The following is a 26192-nucleotide window of genomic DNA, read 5'->3' on the forward strand; positions in this document are numbered from 1 at the left end:
AAGATCTGTAGCTGCAAAAGATCTGTTCCTGCCAAAAATCCATTCCTGCAAATTGCAATGATAGTCTATGAGATCTGCAGAAGATTGGTCTGTGATCTTTCAGTTTCCAAAGACTATAGTCTGATGTGTGTATGCACCTTTACTTTAAAGATCACAGACCAATCTTACCACCCTTCATGTAGTATGAGAGCCATACTCTACACAGTCTTTTCTATGGAGCTGAACTCCCCATCAGAAAAAAATCTTTGCAAGATTCTGCACACACAGATGCTGTACAGACACAAAAGATCAGTATCTGCAAAAGATCTGTTCCTGCCAAAAATCCGTTCCTGCAAATTGCAATGATAGTCTATGAGATCTGCAGATCATCATACACACATGATTTAACTGACATTCATCTGCAGATCAAGCAATCATCCGCAGATCAGAAAATCCATCCTGGTGGATCTGATCTGCAGATGAATGTCAGTTAAATCATGTGTGTATGATGATCTGCAGATCTCATAGACTATCATTGCAATTTGCAGGAATGGATTTTTGGCAGGAACAGATCTTTTGCAGATACTGATCTTTTGTGTCTGTACAGCATCTGTGTGTGCAGCATCTTGCAAAGATTTTTTTCTGATGTGGAGTTCAGCTCCATAGAATAGACTGTGTAGAGTGTGGCTCTCATACTACATGAAGGGTGGTAAGATTGGTCTGTGATCTTTAAGTTTCCAAAGACTATAGTCTGATGTGTGTATGCACCTTTATTTCCTAAATGTCTGATCTGCTCCTGATCGACAATGGGATAGATCAGGAGCAGTTTGGATACAGATAATAATGAGGACAGCCGACATTGCTAAGTGAAGCATTCACCCAACAGGGCACCTGCTGTTCCATGCTCTGTACACACACTGCTGCTCCATGCTCTGTACACACGCTGCTGCTCCATGCTCTGTACACACGCTGCTGCTACATTTAAAGTCATCTGTAGCAGGGAAAGAAAGGGGGCAGTGCTGTGAGTTGCAGTATGCCTACAGATATTGTGGTGTCTCAATGTATGCCTGTCCCCAGACACTGCACTGCCCTGGTCTGAGGGGGGATTCTGGGCAGCTGTAATCCCCCCTGCGTCTGCCTATGTAAGTAGTGATACAGTTATTGGCGAATGAAAGGGAGGAGCGCTGAAATGTGAAAATTGCTCTGGTCCTCAAGAGGAAAAAAAACCTTAGTGGTGAAGTGGTTAAATTAGATTTCATTAATCTGACAACTCTGAACCTCTCACTGACAAGGTTTGGACTAGTCCATCTCCTCATGGGGTATTTTCACATTTTTCTTTATTTTCAAAAGCACCTCCTGGACAGCAGCGGTGCAGGCCAGTTGCTGCAATAGTGGCATGCCAATAGGCAGGCTGGCCGGCATCTTTATATAGGTCCTTTCTGGGGAACAATTTTGAAATCTTCCATGAGGAGATGAACTAGTCCAAAATCTGTCCATAAGCGGTCCAGAGCCATCAGATCACTACTACCTACATTAAAGGGGTTCTGTGGCATGTTTAAGAAAACACTTACCTGGGGCTTCTATATCAGCCCCCTGCAGCTGTCATGTACTGCGCCGTCCCCCTGCGATCCTCCGTTTCCTGCCGCCGGTCCCAGTCTAATTATTCCTGTAACTAGACTGCGGCTGTGCAGCCGTGCGCGTGCTCGCTCCTGCGTGCGTCGATGGGAGCTTGCGCAGTACAAGAAAACTACGTCCTGCGCCTGTGCAGTGAGCTTCCGATGATGCACGTGGGAGCGAGCATTATTCATCTAGTTAGACAAATAATTAGGTTACTTACACAGTAGGACGTTGTGCTTGATGCGACGTTAAGGTCGCACAACGCGGCCCTAACGCAACGCATATACACTTTCGCAGTGTGACGTTAAAGTCACACGTTAGAAAATATAATTACTATGGAACGAAAACGGCGCATGCAGAACATTTTAAAAAAGGACAAAAAAACATTACTGAGCATGTGCAATACAAGTAACGCAGCAGATACATCGATAAATGCACTGCATGCAGCACTTCTTAATAACGCTACACGTTACACACTAACGCAACGTGTGCACTGTGAATGTCGCACAGACTTTGCATTGCTGTGCGTTAAAGTATTTTATAACGTGCGACTTTAACGTCGCACTGTGAAAGAGCCCTTAGACTGGGAGCGGCGGCGGTGAGGGAGGATCGTAGGAGGACGGCGCGGTACATTACAGCTGCAGGGGGCCGACAGAAGCCCCAGGTAAGTGTCAGTTTTTTTGTTTTTTTAAACATACCAAAGAACCCCTTTAAAGCGGACCCAAACCAAACATTTTTTTAATTCAAAATATTTAGTTGCACCACTCTGACACATATAAATAAACACTCCTTCAAGCCTATGAGCATTTCAGTGCATGCTTTTCACCCTTATCTTTTAATAACTAGGGTTATACAGGTGGCAGCCATTAGCAATTCCTCCTTTGCCAGACACCACCTACTCCACCAGTTTGCCGGATTATTTGCCGGCAATATGAAAGGAAGGGAGGGGTTTCTCCAATAAATGGGAAAGATTTTATATTTGTCGTCATGCAGCTGAAAAGAGGCTGCTATTTATTATTATAATTTAGAAAATACATTTTATTTCTGAAATCTTGTATTTTTAATTTGGGTCCACTTTAAGTGACAGCAACATAGGAAAAAAGCAATTTACAGTGCATTTTACTCTGAAACAAATATTCATCTTTTATGTATGTGTACACAGGGATTTAAAATTTTACAGTATTTTGTGATAGTGGTGGTTTAAAGTTATTAAAAAAAACAACTTCCCACCACTTTCTGATGTCCACTAGATGGCACTGTAGTAATTATATGCTAATCTGTAGTGTATCTTCCTCCTATTCTGTTAGTCCCTGTTCCTCTCTGTTGATTGTTCATTATGTTCTGTATCTGACAGTCTCGTATGTGTCTATATGCTGTGGTGTGGAAGCAATGTTCCCTCACAAAAGTCTTGATGATATAAAGATGTATTCAGATACCCTTAGGCTACTTGCACACTAAGACGTTGCGTTAGGTACCACGTTAAGGTCGCATAACGTGCACGTAACGCAACGCCTGGTGCTCTCTGGTGTGGACGTCGGAGTGAGCCGCGTTGTGCAGCTCACTCTGGCGTCCGTGATGCCGTGATGCGCACTCTTGTGCGTATGCAGCATCACGTGGTCCCGCCGGCCAATCACCGCACAGAGCGGCCGCTCCAGGAAGTAAACACTGCACGTCACAACGTGCAGTGAATATTAATTAGACATGTGCCTGGCCGCTCTCCGCTCCTCCCCAACATGACTGCGCATGTGCAGACAGTCTAACGCGGCTTAAGCCGCTGTAACGCCGTAGCATGCTGCACTTTCGGGAGAACGTGCAGCGTTACATGTAACGCAACGTGGGCACTGTGAACAGCCCACTTGTGTTACATTGCTGTGCGTTGGGGGAGCGTTACAGGCTGCACTAACGTGCGCCTGTAGCGTCCCTGTGTGTAAGCAGCCTTAAGAAAGTGGCAATTTTTTTTGTATCACATTAAGGTAAAAATCTATGTTTACTGGTTCACAAAAGGCACATTCTGCAAAGAGTACTAAAGTATGGGGAAATCATGCTTTTTAGCTAATTTTGCTCTATGTGTCTCCCATCAGGGAAAATGTCCCTCTGTTCTTGTCGTAACAGGAAGTAGCTAGATCTTTCTCAACAGGGACAGAGATCGTAATTAAAGAGGAAATTTAGCGAAAAGGGGGAAACATAAATCAATACATTGTAAAGTGAGAAGTTAAAGTGGACCCAAACCAAACTTTTTTTTAATTCAAAATATTTAGTTGCACCACTCTGACACATACAAAGATAAATAAACACTCCTTCAAGCCTATGAGCATTTCAGTGTATGATTTTCACCCTTCTCTTTTATGACTAGGGTTATACAGGGGGCAGCCATTAGCAATTCCTCCTTTGCCGGACACCTGCTACTCCACCAGTCTGCCGGATTCTGTCCCGGCAATATGAAAGGAAGGGAGGAGTTCCTCCAATAAATGTAAAATATTTTATATTTGTCATCATGCAGCTGAAACAAGGCTGCTATTTATTATTATAATTTAGAAAATAGATTTTATTTCTGAAATCTTGTATTTTTAATTTGGGTCCACTTTAAACTATACAAGAGAGATCAAGAAATGATTGATATTCGCCACTTGTTCATATTGTTTGATCCACAATCAGCCTGCAGGTCATCATCTTTACTACTGACAGAAATGGAAAAAACAGACAGCACCAACTGCCATTATCTATAACCACTCCCCCTAGTAATGCGATAGGCTAAAAAGTTGTTTGTTTGTTTTTATACATATACACATATGCACAGAGGGATACTGGTTGCTTGGCAGTTGGAAACAGCTGTTATTTCCCACAATGCAACAAGGTTCACAGACAGGAAATTGTCAGGACCTTGGTCATGACGTCACACTGTGGGGGGGGGGGGGGGCTTCACCACAATATCAGCCACACAGACCCCCCTGGTGATGTATTTGAGAAAAGGAAAAGATTTCTCATGGGAAAGGGGATATCAGCTACTGATTGGGATGAAGTTCAATCCTTGGTTATAGTTCCCCTTTAACAATACCTTTTCTGAGCACTGAGGCAGAGTTAGAGACCCCACCACCATATTTTATTGCCGTCCCTTATTTCTTCTCCCCGGTACCACCAAGGTTAATCCTGAAGGTCCATGAAAGTCCCAGAAGAAGGAAGTGAGAGAAGGTCTTTAAGAAAGTGACATAGAAAGCATTAAAACCAGAAAAGGCACATCCTAACCACGTTATACTAGACCAAAATATATATATTTACCTGTTTGTTGGGCTCTCACTATATAATGTATTGCCAACCTCTCATAGATTCATAGAAGGTTTACTGACAGTTGTAAAGTGTAATTGCAGCGAATCACACAGAATCTATAAACGATACAGATCCAGAGCCAGAGGTGGCCTATATTATACACTTCCCCGGAGTCCTGCCTTAGGTTTCATCATACAGCCTCACTTTAAAGAGGAACTTCAGCCTAAACAAACATACTGTCATTAAGTTACATTAGTTATGTTAATTAAAATAAATAGGTAATATAATCTCTAACCTACCCTGTTTTAAAAGAACAGGCAAATGTTTGATTTCATGAGGGCAGCCATCTTTTTGGTTGAAAGGAGGTGACAGGGAGCATGAGGCACAGTTCCAACTGTCCTGTGTGCTGATCACCCCTCCCAGTTTCTAGGCAACGTGAATAACAACATAGGAAATTCCTTCATGCTTTGCACAGCATCAGGGAAAAAAAGCCCGGGCAGTTTTCTTTGATGGGTGGAGCTTAGCTAAAAATGCAGCTAAAAATGATGCTTTGGTAAGAAAAACAAAGTTCTGATGCTGTGAAACTGTTAAAGAAACACCAAGCCTTTTCAGTTCTGCTGAGTACATTTTTAGTCCGGAGGTTCACTTTAAAGTGTACCCGAGCCAAAGCTTGTGCACAAAATCATATACCTACCTTAAGAGAGGGAAGCCTTAGGATCCTATTGAGGCTTCCCTCTCTAGTCTAACGTCCCACGTCGTTGAGCGCGGCACCCGTTAGGCATTGTCGCTAATCACATTGGGGCCACGCAACTCCTCTTCCTCCAGCGTGGCCACGCAATAGCCAACCGAGCCCGCCTCCGTGCGTGCAGTAAGACGGAGCAGCGGACTCTATGCTACTGCCCATGCGTGGGCAGAGGAAGAGGAGCTAAGTATCTGATTTTGAGCCTGAGCTTCGGCTCAGGTTCACTTTAAGCCGCATGTACAACCACCATATGCCCGCAGTGCTTCCATATAACACCTTTCCCTCTTGTCTGTCTACAGTGAAGGTATCAAAGGAAAGGTCCCAGACAGAAGCAGGTAAGTAGCTTGTAGGCACATATGTTTTTCTCTTATCAGATATACTGAGTATAGACCTCTAACATTCATTCTTGCAGATAGCAATGGCGCCATCCTGCCCTGGATCGAGGTCCCACGCAACTCCACCAGCCCCCTGAGATATGACGAAGAAAGGAGAGAGTTCATAGTCATCCACAAAGGACTGTATTACCTGTACTGCCAGGTGAGTGGAGACCCCCCCTGCTAAATGACATATTGGCCACTTCTCTCCATCACTTTGTTTAGTTCTTTATAGTCCTACCCTCACCACCATCATTGCTTCTAACCCCTCACCTTCACCTCTATCATTCCATCCTACTCCTACCATCTCCTCTATCATTTCTCTTCCAACCCCTCACCATCACTTCCATTATTCCATCCTACTCCTACCATCTCCTCCATCATTCCATCTTACACCTACCATCTCCTCCATCATTTCTTCCAAACTCTCACCATCACCCCATCATACTCCTACCATCTCCTCTATCATTTCCCTTCCAACCCCTCAACATCACTTCCATCGTTCCATCCTACTCCTGCCATCACTTCCATCATTCCATCCTACTCCTGCCATCTCCTCCATCATTCCATCCTACTCCTGCCATCACTTCCATCATTCCATCCTACTCCTGCCATCTCCTCCATCATTCCATCCTACTCCTGCCATCACTTCCATCATTCCATCCTACTCCTGCCATCTCCTCCATCATTCCATCCTACTCCTGCCATCTCCTCCATCATTCCATCCTACTCCTGCCATCACTTCCATCATTCCATCCTACTCCTGCCATCACCTCCATCATTTCATCCTACTCCTACCATCATTCCATCTTACACCTACCCTCACCACCATCATTGCTTCTAACCCCTCACCTTCACCTCTATCATTCCATCCTACTCCTACCATCTCTATCATTTCTCTTCCAACCCCTCACCCTCACTTCCATCATTCCATCCTACGCCTACCATCTCCTCCATCATTCCATCCTACTCCTGCCATCTCCTGCATCATTTCATCCTACTCCTACCATCATTCCATCTTACACCTACCATCACCACCATCATTGCTTCTAACCCCTCACCTTCACCTCTATCATTCCATCCTACTCCTACCATCTCTATCTTTTCTCTTCCAACCACTCACCATCACTTCCATTATTCCATCCTACTCCTACCATCTCCTCCATCATTCCATCCTACTCCTGCCATCTCCTCCATCATTCCATCCTACTCCTGCCATCACTTCCATCATTTCATCCTACTTCTGCCATCTCCTGCATCATTTCATCCTACTCCTACCATTATTCCATCTTACACCTACCCTCACCACCATCATTGCTTCTAACCTCTCACCTTCACCTCTATCATTCCATCCTACTCCTACCATCTATGTAATTTCTCTTCCAACCCCTCACCATCTGTCACGATCGGTGTAGCAGAGAGGGTCTGATTCTCGGTGATCTGCAGTATCACTGGGAATATAGATATATATCCGATTATTGATGATCTGCAGTATCACCGCTAAACCGATATAACGCTAACCTCTGAACACCTGAGTAGTGTGAGTGCTTGGTGCAACAGTAATACCGTGAGGACTAAGCATCAGAAACAAGTGCCGTACTGTATGAAGTACTGCAGCAATACAGATTCCTTCCGAAGGCCTGGACTCTCCCGGGGGAGGAGTCAGGCGGAGCATAGGAAGGACAGAACGTGAGTGACACCTAGGAGAGGGCGTCATTAACAGATCTGGGAACTGCCTCTAACAGCAAGGTCAGTTCTCGAAGTCGGGCAAGCCAGGTTGTAACACACGGACAGATACAGTACAGATACAGAAAGCAGAGGCGGAGTCTAATAAACAGGCAGGGTTCGGCAACAGGGTATCAGAAATATCGGGGTACAAGATCAGAATACAGAAGAATAGTAACAAGCATGGGGAACCTGAGGAGCGAGTTCCCAATGAATACAGGATGGGCCCTGAGGCAGCAAATACAGAGCTGGCCCTGTGGAGCAGGTGCCCAACAAATACAGAGCTGGCCCTATGGGGCAGGTGCCCAGCAAATACAGAGCTGGCCCTGTGGAGCAGGTGCCCAGCACATACAGAACTGGCCCTGTGGAGCAGGTGCCCAGCACATACAAGGCATGAACTATCTCCTAGTGATAGAGATAGTTCTCAGGGTCGGGAAGGCCAGGTCGGCAACTCACAGACAAACAAAGTACAGGATCAGAAGACAGAGGCAGAATCAGGGGCAAGCGGAGGTTGGCAACGGAGTATCAGAAAGGCAAGGTACAGAGTCAGATATCAGGAGAGTAGTCAGACAGGCAGGAAGTCATAACAGATAATCACAATCAAACTAGTACTTTAAGCTATCAACAGAATCTAGCTAAGTGTAGGATTACAGCTCCAGCTGGTCCCGGCACACTTTCGGATCTGACTAAGGGTCTGCGTGCTACCACGAAGTGATTGCAACGACAGGCAACCAGCAACTGACCAAGCAGCAGAATATATAGTTGCTGGACACTGCCGCCCCGCCCGAACCATTCAGCCAATCATGAGTCCTGCAGGAATCAGCTGACCTTCCTGATCAGCTGACACTTCCCCTGCTAGTATAAAGGTCCTGGATTCAGGCCCGCGCGTGCATAGCTCTCCATCTGCCTAAGTGCACTAACAGACCCAGCCACACCAAGCACACGCTGCTGCATGCATACAGCCGCTTTGCTGTCAGGACATGCGGCGGCTTTTCTGCGTTCCACCACACACCCAGACGCGAGCAACCGCCGCGTAGGACGCGGAGTCAGCCGCCCAGCTCTTGGCACACGCGGCGGCTTTCCGCGTTTCCTCACACCATCACTTCCATTATTCCATCCTACTCCTATCATCTCCTCCATCATTCCATCCTACTCCTGCCATCACCTCCATCATTTCATTCTACTCCTACCATCATTCCATCTTACACCTACCATCTCCTACATCATTTCTTCCAAATTCTCACCATCACCCCATCATACTCCTACAATCTCCTCTATTATTTCTCTTCCAACCCCTCACCATCACCTCTATAATTCCATCTTAATTCTACAACCATCTGCATCATTTCTTCTAACCCCTCACCACCACCTCCATCATTCCATTCTACTCCTACCATCACATGCATAATTTCTTCCAACCCCTGACCATCACCTCCATCATTCCATCCTACTCCTACCATCTCCTCTATCATTCCATCCTGCTCCTACCATCACCTGCATCATTTCTTCCAACCCCTGACCATCTCCTCCATCATTCCATCCTACTCCTGCCATCACTTCCATCATTCCATCCTACTCCTGCCATCTCCTGCATCATTTCATCCTACCATCATTCCATCTAACACCTACTATCTCCTGCATTTCCAAACTCTCACCATCACTCCATCATACTCCTACCATCTTCTCTATCATTCCATCCTACTCCTACCATCTCCTCCATCATTCCATCCTACTCCTACCATCATTCCATCTTACACCTACTATCTCCTGCATTTCCAAACTCTCACCATCACCCCGTCGTATTCCTGCCATCTCCTTTATCATTTCTCTTCCAACCCCTCACCATCACCTCTATAATTCCATCTTACTTCTACCACCATCTGCACCATTTCTTCCAACCCCTGACCTTCATCTCCATCATCCTATCTAATGTCTACCATCATCTGCAATATTTATTCCAACCCCTGACCATCATCCTATCTAATGCCTACCATCATCTGCATCATTTCTTCCAAACTCTTACCATCACCTCCATCACCAATCTATCTTACTCCTATCATCACCTCCATCATTCCATCCTACTCCTACCATCACCTGCATCATTTCCTATAACCCCTCCCAATCATCTCCATCATCCTATCGTACTCCTACCATCACCTGCATCTTTTCTTCCAGCCCCTCACCATCACCTCCATCATTCCATCGTACTCCTACCATCACCTCCATAATTTCTTCCAGCCCCTCACCATCATCTCCATCATTCCATCTTACTTCTACCATCATATGCATCATTTCTTCCAACCCCTCACCATCATCTCCATCATTCCATCTTACTCCTATCACCTGCACCATTTCTTCCATCCCCTCACAATCATCCGATCTAACACCTACCATCACCTGCATAATTTCTTCCAACCCCTCACCATCACCTCCATCATTCCATCTTAATCCTACCATCACCTGCATCATTTCCTCTCACCCCTGGCCATCACTTCCATCACCACATCATACTCCTACCATCTATTCTATCATTCCATCCTACTCCTACCATCACCTGCATCATTTCTTCCAACCCCTCACAATCATCTCCATCATCCCATCGTACTCCTACCATCTCATCCATCATTACATCCTACTCCTGCCATCACCTCCATCATCCCATCTTACTCCTACCATCACCTCCATAATTTCTTCCAGCCCCTCACAATCATCTCCATCATCCTATCTTACACCTACCATCTCATCCATCATTACATCCTACTCCTGCCATCACCTCCATCATCCCATCGTACTCCTATCGTCACCTGCATCATTTCTTCTAACTACTCACGATCACCTTTATAATTCCATCTTAAGCCTTCCCCAACTCCTACATCATTTCTTCCAACCCCTCACCATCAACTCCATCCATCTTACTCCTGCCATCACCTGCATCATCTTTCCAACCTCTCACCATCACTTTCATCATTCCAACCTACTCCTCCCATCACCTGCATCATTTTTTTCCAACTCCTCACAGTCATCTCCATTCTTCCATCTTATTCCTATCATCTCCTCCATAATTTCTTCCATCATGCTTACAGTCTAAGACATGAACTGACACGGATTACAGTAGCAAAGGAAGAAGGCCCTGCTCCACTTGCTTACAAAATAGAGGAAGAAAGATATTATGAAACAGAGGATAGAGTAGATGGAGAAGAGGACCTGTCCCACCACACTTGGTGGTGGGAGAACACAGGTTATACTTAGTAAGTCAAAGTGAAGGTTAAGTTGACTATTCGTTGACTATATATCGATAAGTAGCTTTGGAGGGACTATTTGAACAGGTTTAAGGCGAGGGAACATCTTATGGGAAGAGAATGCCCTTTAATGGGGCAGCCCATGAGATATCTTGTAGCTATGCATGAGGAATGGTTATAATGCTAGGCATACACAGCTCATTTTTGAGCCAGCTCGATAGATCATTTCCGACATGTCCGATCTCCTGCCCGATGATTTCGTCGCTCGATTCTGGATTGCAGTGAATGGAAAAAAGATAAGAAAAACGAGCTGAAGATAATACAATTGGCTGCGGAATCGAGCGGTGAAACGATCGAACGGGAGAATCGAGCGGCAAAAACCCAGCATATGTGTATGCCCAGCACAAGTTCATCAATCCTTGTTATGTTTTTGTGATTAATTGTGCCATGTTGTATTTACACCACTTAATAAGTTATTGTGAAGCATAATATGCTGGCATTTTATAAATAAAGGATAATAATATTAAAAAATAACTTATTATGTCAGCTGATGTGGTCCAGAGGTACTGCCCCTGACTTGGAAGCATGAGGTCATGAGTTTGACTCCAAGGTCAGAGGGAAAAAAAAAAATAACAACATGGTGCTACATCATAAGTGACTCATATGAATATCGACTCTTATGAATCAAAGGTTGTCATAATGTCTTTCCCCACAGGTCCATTTCAATGAGGATCGCAGCAGCTACATTAAGTTGGACCTCCTCCTCAACAACAACCTGATATTTCGCTGCCTTCAAGAATTTTCTGCTACTGCTGCCAGCATCCATGACCCCAAGGTAAAGACCTGCAGTGTCTCCGGGCTCGTCATCCTTAACCCTGGCTCCTCCCTTCGTATCCACACCCTCCCAAGGGCCATCTTGAGAGGAGATGCCATCCTCACCTACTTTGGGCTCTTCCAGGTGCACTGAGATCTCACCTTCCAGCCTGGAGAAAAAAAGGAACAATCTCCCATTTCTTCATGAATTCCGTTAGCCCAAACCCACTCTCCAGGTACCAAAGGTCAATTACAATACTCCAATCGTGTCCTTCAGGAAGCCAGTACCCAGAATGCACTGTGAATAAGAGACAAGAAAAGGGCTTGAGGCCTCACCATATATGGAGAGATTATCACAGCACTGAAAATGTTTACCAGTTTTTGTAAGGGGGGTGTGTGTGGGGGGGGGAGGACAATGGACAAACCACTAAGTTGCAATACAGAATCGTCAGTTCCCACAGCGCGCAGCTAAAGAGGAAACTGATGGAGGAGAATATGTAATGCAAGGCCAAAGTCAACAACAGATCCCCGTTCTAAACTCTATGAAAAAATGATAAACATGTTTTGAAAATACAAGTCAGCAGTTTTAAAAACCACACTGACAAATGGATGCAAGCCGGAAAAAGTCTTTTTGTAGGAACTGCTCGAGAAAAATGTGAAATAATGGACTTTATGGTACAATGCGAACATTAAAGTGTTAGTGCCCTGTATACTTAAAGCCCAGCTTTGCCCAAAATTCAACAAGGCAAATTCTAACAGCGATCCGGTGATAAGGAAAGCACTGGCAGCGTAAGCCAGCGGCCCATTTGGGAGATCAAAATCGATTTTTGTTTGGCGATCGTTAGATATTTTTTGCCTAACTCAGGTGATAAAATTAAGGATAAATAGTTCATCAATGATAGGAACCAAAAGTAAACATCACAAACAAAGCAGATTGTCCAAATGATGGTGCTATTGTTGAAGAAAAGTTGCCAGCAGATGTATTTGGCTAGTTTGCTGGCATGCTTTAATCCTTACTTGCTAGCAAGCTACTCCTGTGTGGACAGATCACAGACAAATCATTCCAGCTCGTAGCCTATGTCTCACTACTCTACAAGCAAGAGGAGGGGGGAGAGAAACATTGTATGCGTAATTCCTAGACTAGAGCTTATATATTACAGACAGGATTATTATCCTGATTCAAAAATTCCTATCTATAAAATACAAGCTCTTGTTTATTGGCTAATTAAAAAAAAAAACAACAACAAACAGCAAGCTTTCAACTTGTAAGCCTTCATCCAACGTTATTCCTGGTGACTGACAATGTTAGAACATACAATCAGAAGGAGGTAGAGATAATGTGTTTGCACATATAAGTGTCACCCAGATACATTAATTACAAAGGATCTTGCAAGGATTGTGAGGTATTTCCGGCAGATAGACAAAACCCTTGGTTTAGTTAACGCCTACATAGACTCAAGCTAACATGGAAAGTTTTTTATAGCCCCTATCCTGTTCACTGTATTACTGTATGGTGCTGGAGCCTGGAAACAGTTAACTGTATGTTACTATGAAAAACAGGAAAATGGGTAGTCAGGCTACATTTCTCAGCATCCTTGCATTATAGTAGACACCATGGGCTCGATTCACAAAGCGGTGCTAACCCAGTTAGAGACTTTAGGCATGATAACCATTGCACCACGCTGGTGAAAAGCCAGTTTAGGTGTGATAAGTTTAGGCGTGATAAGTTTAGATACATTTAGATCGCGTGCAAAGTCCCGCACGCAAAGCAGCGCCATTAAACTCTATGCGAAGTGCACCAAACTTTGCTAGCGCAAAACTTTTGATCAGCTGTGCACTGCGGTGCTAACCCAGTTGGTGCTATAGTTATCACGCCTAAACTTATCACGCCTAAACTTATCACACCTAAACTTATCATGCCTAAACTGAGTTTAGGCGTGATAAAGGGCTTTTCACCAGCGTGCTAACTGTTAGCATCGCTTTGTGAATCAGGCCCCTAAACTTATCACGCCTAAACTTATCACGCCTAAACTTATCACACCTAAACTTATCACACCTAAACTTATCACGCCTAAACTGAGTTTAGGCGTGATAAAGGGCTTTTCACCAGCGTGCTAACTGTTAGCACTGCTTTGTGAATCAAGCCCCATGTGTCCCTGAGGAGGCGGAACATGTATTTCACAGGAAGTAGGTGGGGAGTGGCTGTTAGACCTCAGTCTGCTAACAGGAAACTCGCCAGATGGCTTAGAATAATTGCCTTGTTCAGTTTTGGGGTAAGCTAGGCTTTAACCGCACGCGAGTATAAGTACACTAACAGTGTGAGCATGGAAGCCACCATTTAATCCGAACACATATAAATATATCTATATATTCAGCAATTTAATAGCTAAACTTGTTATCAAACAAAGGCCAGTCGCCTATAATCCTTGTTTATATGATATGCTCACTGTCTCCCACTCCCTTAGCTGAAATTTCATATTAGGCTTACGATGGGCGTGTCTGCTTTCGCTGCTAAAATGGGAGAGGAAATAGAGAAAAGAGTGAGTGACGGCCTGAAGCACTGAATCCAATACAAAGCACTAACAGGATCTCTTGTAAAGGGGGAGGACGCAGTGAACTAGTAAAGGGTCCTTTGAATCACTCTTTGACTTTCTATAATGCTCCTCCTATAAAGGGGGCTGGCAATCTTGCTGCCACGCCTTTGGCTATCCAGTAACTTAGAGCCCCGTCCTGGGATAATGGAGGGATCTACTGAAGGGGAAGAGAACCTGGCTAGCAGAGTTGCCAAATCACTCCTTTAACTACTGACAAGCCTACAAGTGTGTACACATGCACAAGTCCTGCCACCTGCAGGGATCAGGGCGGAGTTCTGTACAGATGCATTTCTAGCCTGCAGTCTAGCAACACATCCTGTTGCTATGGGGGGCGGAGGAGGGGTGGGGCATCAACCGGAAAAGAAGAAGGGGTAAGGAGGACAATAATGGCCTTGGCCGGCGGTCAGACCTCAATGTCTAATGGTCTACCTCCCTCCCTTATACAGTTCCCCGGTGTCTAGTGGTCCTCCCTCCCTCCTCTATACAGTTCCCTGGTGTCTAGTGGTCCCTCTCCCTCTAGCACTTGGCTTCCCTGGGGGTCTCGTGCTCTCCTTCCACTATAGCATCCCTGGTGGTTTAGTACTTCTCCCCCCCCCCCCAAAAAAAAAATATATATGGCTCCTCCGGTCTCCATTGATGTGTATCCATCCTCTACAGCTCACAAGGGCCGGTTACAGGTGCAATGGGGCCCCAGGGCAAAAGTAGCCCCCCCCCCGAAAAAAAAAAGCTGAAAGATGCAGCCACATGACATGAAGCACCCCAGCCGTTGGAGAGAATGGTAAACTCTGTGGGCGGGGCTAGCAGTCTCTTGACATGAAGCACCCCAGCCGTTGGAGAGAAAGGTAAACTCTGTGGGGCGGGACTAGAAGTCTCATGCTCCTGATTGGATGCTTGAATGGAATGTTCTGTAACTCCACCACTTTTCTCCATCATTCCCCTTCAGTAAATCCTTCAGAAATCACACATCAGCTGCACAGTTTTTGATTGTGTGATTAGTGAGCTAACATGGCAAAGAATGGCATGGACTCCAAGCGTCCTCTTAGCTGTCATTGGCTGGGACTTGTCACATGGGGAGGAGGTGTCTCCACTGCAGAAATCAGAAGTGACTTTCATCGTTAGCATAACTCATCATAACACATTCTGCTCACTGAGGTGAACTAAAGATCATAAGGTGCTAACCCACACCTCTAGGTAGCCACACACGATACAATATAAGCATCTGATTTAACAGCAATTCGATAAAAACGATCAGTTGTACAGAAAAATCGAATGCTTTTTTTCTTTTTTGGTCGAGAATTTCCCCCCCCTTTTTTTTATATATATAAAACTTAATTGGGAGTGGCGTAAACTTCTGTACAATTTTTCAGAAGATTGAAAGGCGTAGGATAGATGGTAAAATTCTTGATTTATAGACTATATATATCCGGCAAATTAAAAAATAAAGTTTTACTCACCTGGAGCTTCTTCCAGACCCTAAAAATCTGTAAGGTCCCACAGCGGCGTACATATGTAATCGCTGCAGGGAGACTGGGGCGCAGGATACAGCCGGTATACGGCTTATCTTGCTCCTGCACAAGTCCCAGCGGCGTTAAATACTATTCCCCCTCCAGGTCCTTGTGGATGGTGCAGAATGATGTAATTTGGCTGCCAGCTACTGCTGGCGGCCGAATTATAGCGTTTTAAAATGTAACTTCTGCTTCGCCTTCTGACAGCGCCGAAGTTACTCAGTGTGCGCCAGAATCTCCTGCGCTGTGATTACAGCTCTCGCCCACCGCGTGGTTCTGCCATGAGCCAGGCCTCCGCTTTCCCCTCCATAAAATCGTAACCCACGGCTGGGTCAGGATCTCTTGCACGGGCACGCCTCTAGTGATCGTGCTCCTGGCAGCGGGAGTACTCTATGCTTGCGCAGTTCAATCCTCTCTAAGGCATGCAGGGCCGGTTCTCTCATGAAGCAAGGTGAAACATTTGCATCAGGCGCATGGTTTAAAGGGGCAGCATGTTTGTACTGTGTTTACACTAACAGCATGCAGTCAGAGTAGGAGGCGAGAGGAGAGTGAGGTGAACAGGTCATCATTGGGGAAAAGCAGCTTGTTGTGCTGTGTGAGGAGTCTGACAGTGAGTGAGGAGGGGGGAGACAGGAGAGCAGCAGTGTATCATGTGACTTGTACAGCAGAATGGAGGAGGTGGCACTGCTGTGCTGACTGAGGAGGAATGGAGTGGCTGAGGGTGAGCAGTTTGTCAGAGACTCACCTCCAGCCAGTGTGCTATTGTATTGAGCTGCAGCATGTCATGTGAGAACATTAAATGCAGCAGAGTAAATTGTCGGGTGATCATTCCAAATCGGGGGGGGGGGGTACATACTGACATGTTTGCTTCAGGCAGCAAAAAGTCTAGAACCAGCCCCGAAGGCACGCCTCACGCCCGCGCATGCGCAGAAGGTCTTGACCCGGCCACAGGACGCAATCTTACGGAGGGGAGAGCAGAGGTCTGGCTCAGAGGGGAACTGCGCCATGGGACCTAAAAGACTTCTAGGGGCTGGAAGAACCCCAGAATGGAACTTTTCTTTTTTTTATTTGCCGAATGTATCCTTTAAGCAAACATTGTTTTATCGTGTGTGGCCACATTAACCTGTTCCTGAGGTGGTATAAAAAAAATGAGATACTTACCTAAGAAAAGGGAAGCCTCTGGATCCTGTAGAGGTTTCCCATGTTCGTGGGCGTAACTAGAAATTACTGGGCCCCCCTGCAAACCTTTCCCCTGCACACTGAATAGGGACAGTCTACAAATCTGTGTCTACAAAACTTTGTATGATTCCTTATCAGTGGCTGAGCAGATGCAGTCATTGGAACAATTAAGCAGAGTGTAGAAAGTTTTTTCTCTCCTTGCCTTAGTTGTCAGTCTCTGAGGACAGGGCCCCTGTGGCTTTTGGGCCCCCCTGCGGCTACATCCCTTGCAGGGTCTATTGTTACGCCCCTGTCCTCGTGGTGACCACTGCTGCCATGCGTGGACAGCCAGAACATATCAGACAAAAGCTTGTTGGATATGTTCACATGGCTGCACTGGGTAAAAGTGCAGCCGTACTGTGTCTGCGCGAATATGTCCATGCCTGCGCATAACGTCAAAGACGCTCATATACAAGCAGCTACAGGTTAGTGCAAAGGCACGGCCATACTCACGCTTGCGCAATATGGCCACGCTTGTGCATGAAGTAGAGCGCAGGCGCGAACTTCAAGAGTGACCCAGGCAGTGGCGGTGGTCTGAAATAGGAAGTGGAATCCAGAGGCTTCCCTCTTAGGGAAGTATCTATTTTCTTTCTTATTCTATGCCACCTCTGGTTCTCTTTAAAGTGAACCTAAATTAAACTGAAAAAAAGAGTTTCACTTACCTGGGGCTTCTACCAGCCTCCTGCAGACGTCCTGTGCCCGCACCATCCTGGAACGATCCTCTGGTCCCCCGCCGCAGCTAAGTTTTGGTTTCCACCGCCTGGCCAGTCAATGGTCACTGCGCAGCCCTGGCCACGCGCATCCTTGCATCGCCGGGAGTGTCCTGCGCAGGCGCAGTACTCAGAAATCTCATACTGCGCCTGTGCAGGGAGCTTCCGGCAACACGAAGGCGTGCGTGGCCAGGGCTATGCAGGCGCAGTGGCCATTGAATGGCCAGTCGATGGAAACTGAAACTTAGCCGTGGCGGGGGACTGGAGGAACGTTCCAGGACGGTGCAGGCACAGGACGTCTGCAGGGGGTGGTAGCAGCCCCAGGTAAGTGAAACTCTTTTTTTCAGTTTGATTTAGGTTCACTTTAAGTCAGATGGAATAGAAAAAGAAAGAATTTATAAACTACATATTTTTATCCGTACTCCTCTGATTACAGTCCTTTTCCTCCAAGATCCAGATTAAAAGCAAACCTGTATCAAACATGTGCTCAATAAAAATGCACATACAGATATCATAAGTGATAAGAACTTGCCTGCTGTCTTTTTTATTTACCTATGGACATGAAATCTGTAAACAGTGTTCAGGGGCACAGGAAGTGTGTCTATGCATTTGACTTCCTCAGTAAACGTGAGATTGACTTTTGGTTCCTCTGAAATGTTTGACTTCCATAATTTTTTATTACTGTAGTAGTTTGTAAACGAAACCAGGAATATAATTGGTTTCATGTTTTTTTGGTCACTGTATATATGTATGAGCACTAATAAGGTCTAGTTCCTCCACACCACCCTGACTGACCAGCTAGCCAGTGGTTTGGCTTTACTTTGTTGTGGTGAGTGGAGATACGACCTAGAGTTCCCTGATCGATCACTGCACCACAAACCAGCCGACCGGCGAGATTTTGTATGTTTTAAAGTGCGAGGTATCCTTAAAGAGACTGTGTAACAAAATGTTCAGCCTTATTTATTCTATCCTATAAGTTCCTATACCTGTTCTAATGTGGTCTGGCTTACTGCAACCTTTTCTAGTTGCACTGTCTCTGTAATATATATCTCTGTAATATATCTAATCTTCTTTTCTTTGTCAAGCTTTTTTTCGACACAGGGAGGAATGTGCTGCCTCTGCTGTGACAGGGAGAAGTTATGCACGCCCCCCTCTGCTCCGCTGTGTGTATGAGTCACAGGCAAGGTCTCTATTCACAACCAGCCTGTCTGAGGCTCACCGAGCTGTGACCTTGTGAACAGCCGTGAGTGCAGAGAGATCAGTGCAGAGCTCAGACAAGCAGCCAAGGCAACACTGGGAGTAACATTCCAGCAGTCAAGTCAGGCTTGAGAGGAGCCACTGCAAACAGGCACCTGCTCTGATGATGTATTTCCTGTTTGGCGGGCATCTTCATTGTTTACAAAAACAATGAATAAAACAGTGATTTTATCACCAAGAAAGCAGCGGGGAGCAGCAATACACAGTACAGATTCTCTTTAAAGGGACCTGGGAGACAGTTACACCCCCCCTCCCCTCCATGAAACACTGTTTGGAGTGGGGGGAGGGGGATAAACAAGGACCCTCCCAGTCTCTCTTTCTCCTGGTTTGATTGGTATACACACATACAGTATTACTTTTAATAATAAAGGAGATTATGTTTTAGTACCCTTATAGGGCTATGTAGTCCCCTAATAGACCTAAGGTTTGGTATACAGTTCCCCTGGTACATCCTTTGGACAGTTTTCAGCCCTATTACTGAAATTACACGGCAAAGAGAGACATTCTTTTATTGAAGTTATTGAAATGACACGGCAAAGAACGCTACTCTAATAGGATGATCAATAGACTAGACTAATTTCAGCAGGAAATTGAATCACAACATGACTGGACACACTGGAGGAAAGCGGAACCGTAAATTAAGACAGAATTGGATTGAGCACATGACATGCGCTGGTAATAAATGGGCAAGCTGTATGACAGGAAACATTGCGTAATGTCACGCAGAAATAACTACAAAGACTCGAAAGCAGAAGTGTGACTTCCGTGGAAAACCGACTGGTTCCATCACCCTCTTATCAAACATTACCTATCATTTGTGTAACTCAAAAAGCCAACTTTTCTGGTCACTGTTAGTGTAATTTAAAGGAGTACTCCAGGTACAAAAACTACCCCCAATAAGTAGGCAAAATGGACAACCGATGTTACCTAAGTTGGGTTCTTGCTTTTGTACATACCTGTATCTAGAAGAATACAGAATGTTTTAGCAGCACGGGGGCACTTTTTAGAGGCCAATTGCCCAAACTGCAACCCAAAACCCACTTATTTACAGTGGGATGCGAAAGTTTGGGCAACCTTGTTAATCGTCATGATTTTCCTGTATAAATCGTTGGTTGTTATGATTAAAAATGTCAGTTAAATCCTACTAATATAATAAATGGGAAAGTTCGGATGTTTGGATGTTTAGATGTTTGGATGTTTGTTACTCGATCACGCAAAAATGGCTGAACGGATTTGAATGAAATTTGGCACACACATAGTACATTACCTGGAATAAAGTATAGGATACTTTTTATTCCCATAACCAAAAAGGGGTGGAGACAAATGCAAATTTCACTGGAAAATGTAAACTGCAGCCATTCTTACACTGTTAATGGTAGGGTTCTCAAACTTTGCACAGTTGGTCGCTGGGTGACTTGGATTAATATTCAGAAAGGTGGGTGGAGTCTATAAAAGCCAATCAAAATTAACCTATTGATTTTCAAGGGGAATATTTACATTGCTGCCATTCTTGCACTGTTAATGGCACAAGCCTCAAACCTGGTACAGTTGATCATTGGGTGACTAGGGTTCAATTTCAGAAAGGGGGTGGAGCCACAAACAGCCAGTTAGATTTGTTTCATTCCAATGCAAATTATTGATGCCAAACACTGCAAAGCTCACAAACGTAATTGAGTAATTGATTCATTGTGTGTAAGGGTTAGAAAAGTGGGCACAGCCAACACCAGCCAAATACATAAGCGGGCAACGCCGGGTCATAAGTGGGTGGAGACAAATACAAATTTTACTGGGAAAATGTAAACAGCAGGCATTCTTGCACTGTTAATGGTAGGGTTCTCAAACTTTGCACAGTTGGTTACTGGGTGACTAGGGTTAATATTCAGAAAAGTGGGTGGAGCCTACAAACGGCAATCAAAAATTACCTATTGATTTTTCAGGGGAATATTTAATTGCTGCCATTCTTGCACTGTTAATGGCACAAGCCTCAAACCTGGTACAGTTCATCATTGGGTGACTAGGGTTTAAATTTATAAAAGGGGGTGGTGCCACAAACAGCCAATATGATTTGTTTCATTTTAATGCAGGTTATTGATGCCAAAGACCGCAAAGCTCACAAACTTGGTCATTGAGTAATTGATTAATTGTGTGTTAGGGTTAGGAAAAGTGGGCGCAGCCAGCACCTGCAAAATACATAATCGGGCAATGCCGGGTCATCAGTAGGCGGAGACAAATGCAAATTTCACTGAGAAAATGTAAACTGCAGCGATTCTTACACTTTTAATGGTAGGGTTCTCAAACTTTGCACAATTGGTCACTGGGTGACTGGGATTAATATTCAGAGAAGTGGGTGGAGCCTACAAAAGCCAATCAAAATTCACGTATTGATTTTCAGGGGGAATATGTAATTGCTACCATTCTTGCACTGTTAATGGCACAAGCCTTAAACCTGGTACAATTGGTCATTGGGTGACTGGGGTTCAAATTCAGACACAGGGGTGGAGCCACAAACAGCCAATCAGATTTGTTTAATCTCAATGCAAATTATTGATGCCAAAGACTGCAAAGCTCACAAACTTGGTTATTGAGTAATTGTGTGTTAGGGTTAGAAATAGTAGGCGGAGCCAACACCAGCCAAATACATACCTGAACAATGTTAGGAAATAAGTGGGTGGAGAAAAATACAAATTTCATTGCGCAAATGTAAACTGCAGCCATTCTTACACTGTTAATGGTAGGGTTCTCAAACTTTGCACAGTTGGTCACAGTTGGGTGACTGGGATTAATATTCAGAAAAGTGGGTGGAGCCTATAAAAGCCAATCAAAATCCACCTATTGATTTTTAAGGGGAATATTTAATTGCTGCCATTCTTGCACTGTTAATTGGCCATTGGGTGATTGGGGTTCAAATTCAGAAAAGGGGTGGAGCCACATCCAATCAGATTAATTTTATATCATTGCAAATTATTGATGCCAAAGACCGCAAAGCTCACATACTTGGTCATTAAGTAATTGTGTGTTAGGGTTAGGGAAAGTGGGCAGAGCCAACACTAGCCAAATACATACCCGGGCAACGCCGGGCGTCCAGCTAGTATATCATATAGGAGACACACACAGTGATATTTGAAATGTGAAATGAATTTTATTGGATTAACAAGGTTGCCCAAACTTTTGCATCCCACTGTATCATAGAGTGCCAACACAGCAAATACTCAGAGGTATCCCCCAAGTATTAGGAAGCCTTAGGTAGCTTAAGTGTAAGGTAAGCCCCCAGCATAGGTAAACCTAAGGGGTCTTCAGTACAGGTAGTAAGATGTGCCCTCCCCCCCATATAAGTAGTCCCCAGTATCTGTGGGAAAGGGGCCCCACCATAGGTAGTTTCCCAGTACAGGTAGCCAGATTATCCCCCCAGAGGTAGAAAGAAGGACCCCCAGTATAGGTAACCAGGGAAGCGAACTCCCAATATAGGTATCTAGATGTGCCCCCCAAACAGTATGGGAAGCAAGAGAGGCCATCGGTATAGGTAGCCAGATGTGCCCCCCCCCCCCCAGTGTAGGTAGCCCCCCAGAATAGGAAGTAAGAGGGACTCCCAGTATGGGTGTTTATTATGTAGTCTACATCCTGACCCTGAATTGCAAGCATCCCAATCTAATCAGAAATGTTTTTGCTGTAATAAATCTTATCACAGTCAGACTGGCTCTATTTGGTACATTGCCAGCAAGAAGGAAGCTTGTCATCTCCCCTCCCATCTTCCTGCTCCTCACTGATTGGCTGAGGGCAATTCAGTGTGACAAAAGGCTGAAATCTGATCTTGCTGTGCTCACATGTTTACAAAAAAAGCTAGCTATGACAGAGAAGATTCTAGGAGGAAAAAATAAGGGAGGAAATTACATCAGTATTAGATTCATTCAGAGGGAATCCAAGATGGCAAATGCCAGGAACAGAATTCTCTTTATATACTACATAAAATTCACTGAAATAAAAAACGTGGACAGTACCATACATATGTTATGTAAGTAAAACAAGTAGTTGTCTAATTATATATGTGTTGTTTTTTTTACTGGCATAGTATGGCTGTCCCTGCTGGTTTAAGCAAAAAATTATTAATGTGTGACCTTCATATGATAACTGGCTATCTATATATGTCAAGCCTTCATTGATTTTAATAAATGTTGTTTACATTTAAAGAGACACAGAAGCGAAAAAAAAATATGATAGAATGAATTGGTTGTGTAGCACGGATAATTACTAGAAGATTAGTAGCAAACAAAATATTCTCTTATTTTTATTTTCAGTTATATAGTGTTTTTTATAACATTGCATCATTCTCTAATATTTGCAGTTTACACACTACTCAGCGTTCTAAATGATTTCACAGAGCAGGCTAGTGAACTTTTGAACTGTCCTCTGCAGAAAAAAAAACAATACAGTGAATGACACTTGAGATAATAAGCTTCAGAAGACAGAGCTCTCTGCGACTTTGAAAGGTGGAGCTCAATGGCTCTTTTGCATAGATAACAACTGGAGTTTATTAACTCTTCCTGTACTGGAAACAATATTAGACTCATGTCTCTGCTCCTAATGTTTTATTTCTTAGCTGTGCTACACATACAAATCATTATATCATAATTTTTAGTTCACTTCAGTGTCTCTGTAAATAAAATTAAATCATTATGAGACTGCAACATATCTTTGTGGTTTCTCAAGAATGCGTTATCCTTCTAAATACAAACACAAGATGAAGAGGTTTACGATCGGCACTAGATGCAGCTGGCAGCCTAGGCAGGGTTAAGTGGTACACCTACTGTACTAAATACAAATACAGACGCCCAAAAGTAATGTGACGACGGACTACTGTGATAAGGATATTTATATATTACTAGTAAAAAGGCATTACATTAAAAAACGGGCGCTAGGTCACAGCCGCTACCCCCCCCCCCCCCCCCCCAATGCGCGCACATACGCATCCCGCTTGCTTGTTCCCCACCACTGTCTGAAGTATATGCACACAGGGAGCTGCTTGCTTGGCAGTTGGAAAAAGCTGTTATTTCCCACAATGCAATGAGAACCTCTGTGAAGCACAGACAGCAAACTGTCAGATGCGGCCCTGTGTCCTAACTGCCCTGGCTGCGCACATGCTCAGTACTAAAAAGCCAGGGACACACAAACATTCAGTTGATGATGCAGGGACACTTGCATTTTATTGTATAGGATTAGTCTAAAAAATACTTTCAGTTATATATGTTACGGCCAGAACCCGAAGTTTGGCCACTTCGTGTTGTGGCTGGCCACTTCGAGTTCTGGCCGGTCAATGTACGAAGTGGCCGCGGCGCTGCGGCCAATGTACAAAATGAGTCGAATCCTGGTGGCTCAGATCATTTTCCCCAGCGCTGGCTCCGGCCCCGCCTCCCTGCTATCGGCTTCTGACAGCTGGGGGACACATGCGTCCCCCCAGAGTCGTTCGTGGCTGCAGGAAGGCAGAGGCAGGAAAGCAGGAATTCGAATTAACAGAAGCAATGTCTGCAGTGCTCCCCTGCTCCGCTTTCCTGCAGCCACGAACGGCTCGGGGGAGGGGGGGACTCGTGTGTCTCCGTCTGACTAAAAGCCGGGGGGGCAGAGCCAGCGCCAGGGAAAATGATCGGAGCCGCCAGAATTCGGCTTATTTCGGACATTGGCCGCAGCGCCACGGCCACTTCGCACATTAACCGGCCAGAACCCGAAGTGGCCAGCCACAACATGAAGTGGCCAAACTTCGGGTTCTGGCTGTAACATATACACCACCTACCCGTGTATGTTGCCAGAAATAGCCTCCAGTATAGGCAGGGGCGTAACTAAAAATCCCTGGGCCCCCCTGCAAAACAAAAACCCGGGCCCCCCCTTAGGGCCCCCCCCCCCTCAGGGCCTTTTTGGGGGGCTGGAGTGGTTGCAGCATAGGAGGAGAGCGTGGCCGCACATCGGTGGGGAGGGGGGATATCCCCCCCACCTCAGGATCTCCTCTCAGCACGCCCCTCCTGCAATCAATAGGGGCAGCGGACGGGCAGCGGCAGGCTGAACACATACTGTACCTCCTCCTAACCGGAGGTCTCCGATCTCTATGAGCTTCATGCTACTTCCTGTTTACACAGGAAGTAACATAACATGAAGTAACATGAAGCACTTAGTGATCTGAACCTTCGGCATGAATGAGGTATGTGTTCAACCTGCCGCCGCTGCCCGCCCACTGCCACTATTGATTGCAGGAGGGGAGCGCTGAGAGGAGAGGAATGTCCCCCCTCCCCACCGATGTGCGGCCACGCTCTCCTCTTATGCTGCGACCCCTCCTGCCCCCCAAAAAGGCCCTGAGCGGGCCCCCCTGCAGGGGCAGGGGTCGCATCCCCTATTGTTATGCCCCTGAGTATAGGTATCAAGAGGGGCCCTCAGTTAGGTAGCCAGAATGTAATGGATGTTTCCTCCCCCCCCCCCCCCCTTCTCCCATATGCAGAGTAGCAAGCGGAGTGCAGGAAAGAAGTGACATACCTATCCAGGCTTTTACACTGTGGAGCGCTCCTCCTCTCTTTTCTGTTTATGGAGCTGAGGATGCCTAGTAGGAAAGTAGAGCGACGTGGAGCCCAACGAGATATGTCACTTTTCTCCTGCACTCCCCTTGCTACTCTACTGTAGAGTCCCTTTCGGCGGATCCCTACACCACTGGCTGGGGGGGATTGTGCGTGTGACAACAGATAGAGCTCTGAGAGCCCCCTTTGACACCAATGCCCAGTGGCGTAACTACAATTCATGGGTCCCTATAGCAAAACTTTGTTGGGCCCCCCCCCCCCATGGTCACACCCTTCCCTTGCCCCCCCTGGTGCCCTTCACAGCCTGGGGGCCCATCTCACAAGGGTCATAAAACAAGTGTGACCATCATAATCTTTACACCCATAACCAGTGTAGCCAGAGAAACACCTGTTGTGAAGTGTAGTCCCCTGAATCGGAGGAAGGGAAGGTTAGTAGTTGGGGTCCCCCACAGTTCTGGGCTCCCCTCCCTATGATTGTAGGGGCAGCTGTCCTCTAGTTACACCCCTGGGCGTGCCATAAGTTCACAATCAGAGCTATGCGGGGAACATGGCCATCATCAACAGGTTATTCCTAAATGAACGGATAAGTAAATTGTAAAGTACA

The 26192-nt window shown here is 45.4% G+C and overlaps 1 protein-coding gene across 1 annotated transcript in view; it reads left to right on the forward strand.

The window, feature by feature from the left end:
- Nucleotides 1-26192, forward strand: part of LOC137562015 (uncharacterized) — a 109940-nt gene that overhangs the window by 41220 nt on the left and 42528 nt on the right. The window contains exons 5-8 of the mRNA XM_068273358.1: nucleotides 5902-5937; nucleotides 6015-6139; nucleotides 11656-11898; nucleotides 14219-14293. Of these exons, the coding sequence (XP_068129459.1) occupies nucleotides 5902-5937; nucleotides 6015-6139; nucleotides 11656-11898; nucleotides 14219-14293 (479 nt within the window). The remainder of the gene's footprint in view (nucleotides 1-5901; nucleotides 5938-6014; nucleotides 6140-11655; nucleotides 11899-14218; nucleotides 14294-26192) is intronic.

Source organism: Hyperolius riggenbachi, chromosome 3 (genome assembly GCF_040937935.1).
Source record: "Hyperolius riggenbachi isolate aHypRig1 chromosome 3, aHypRig1.pri, whole genome shotgun sequence".
Classification (NCBI taxonomy): Eukaryota; Metazoa; Chordata; class Amphibia; order Anura; family Hyperoliidae; genus Hyperolius; species Hyperolius riggenbachi.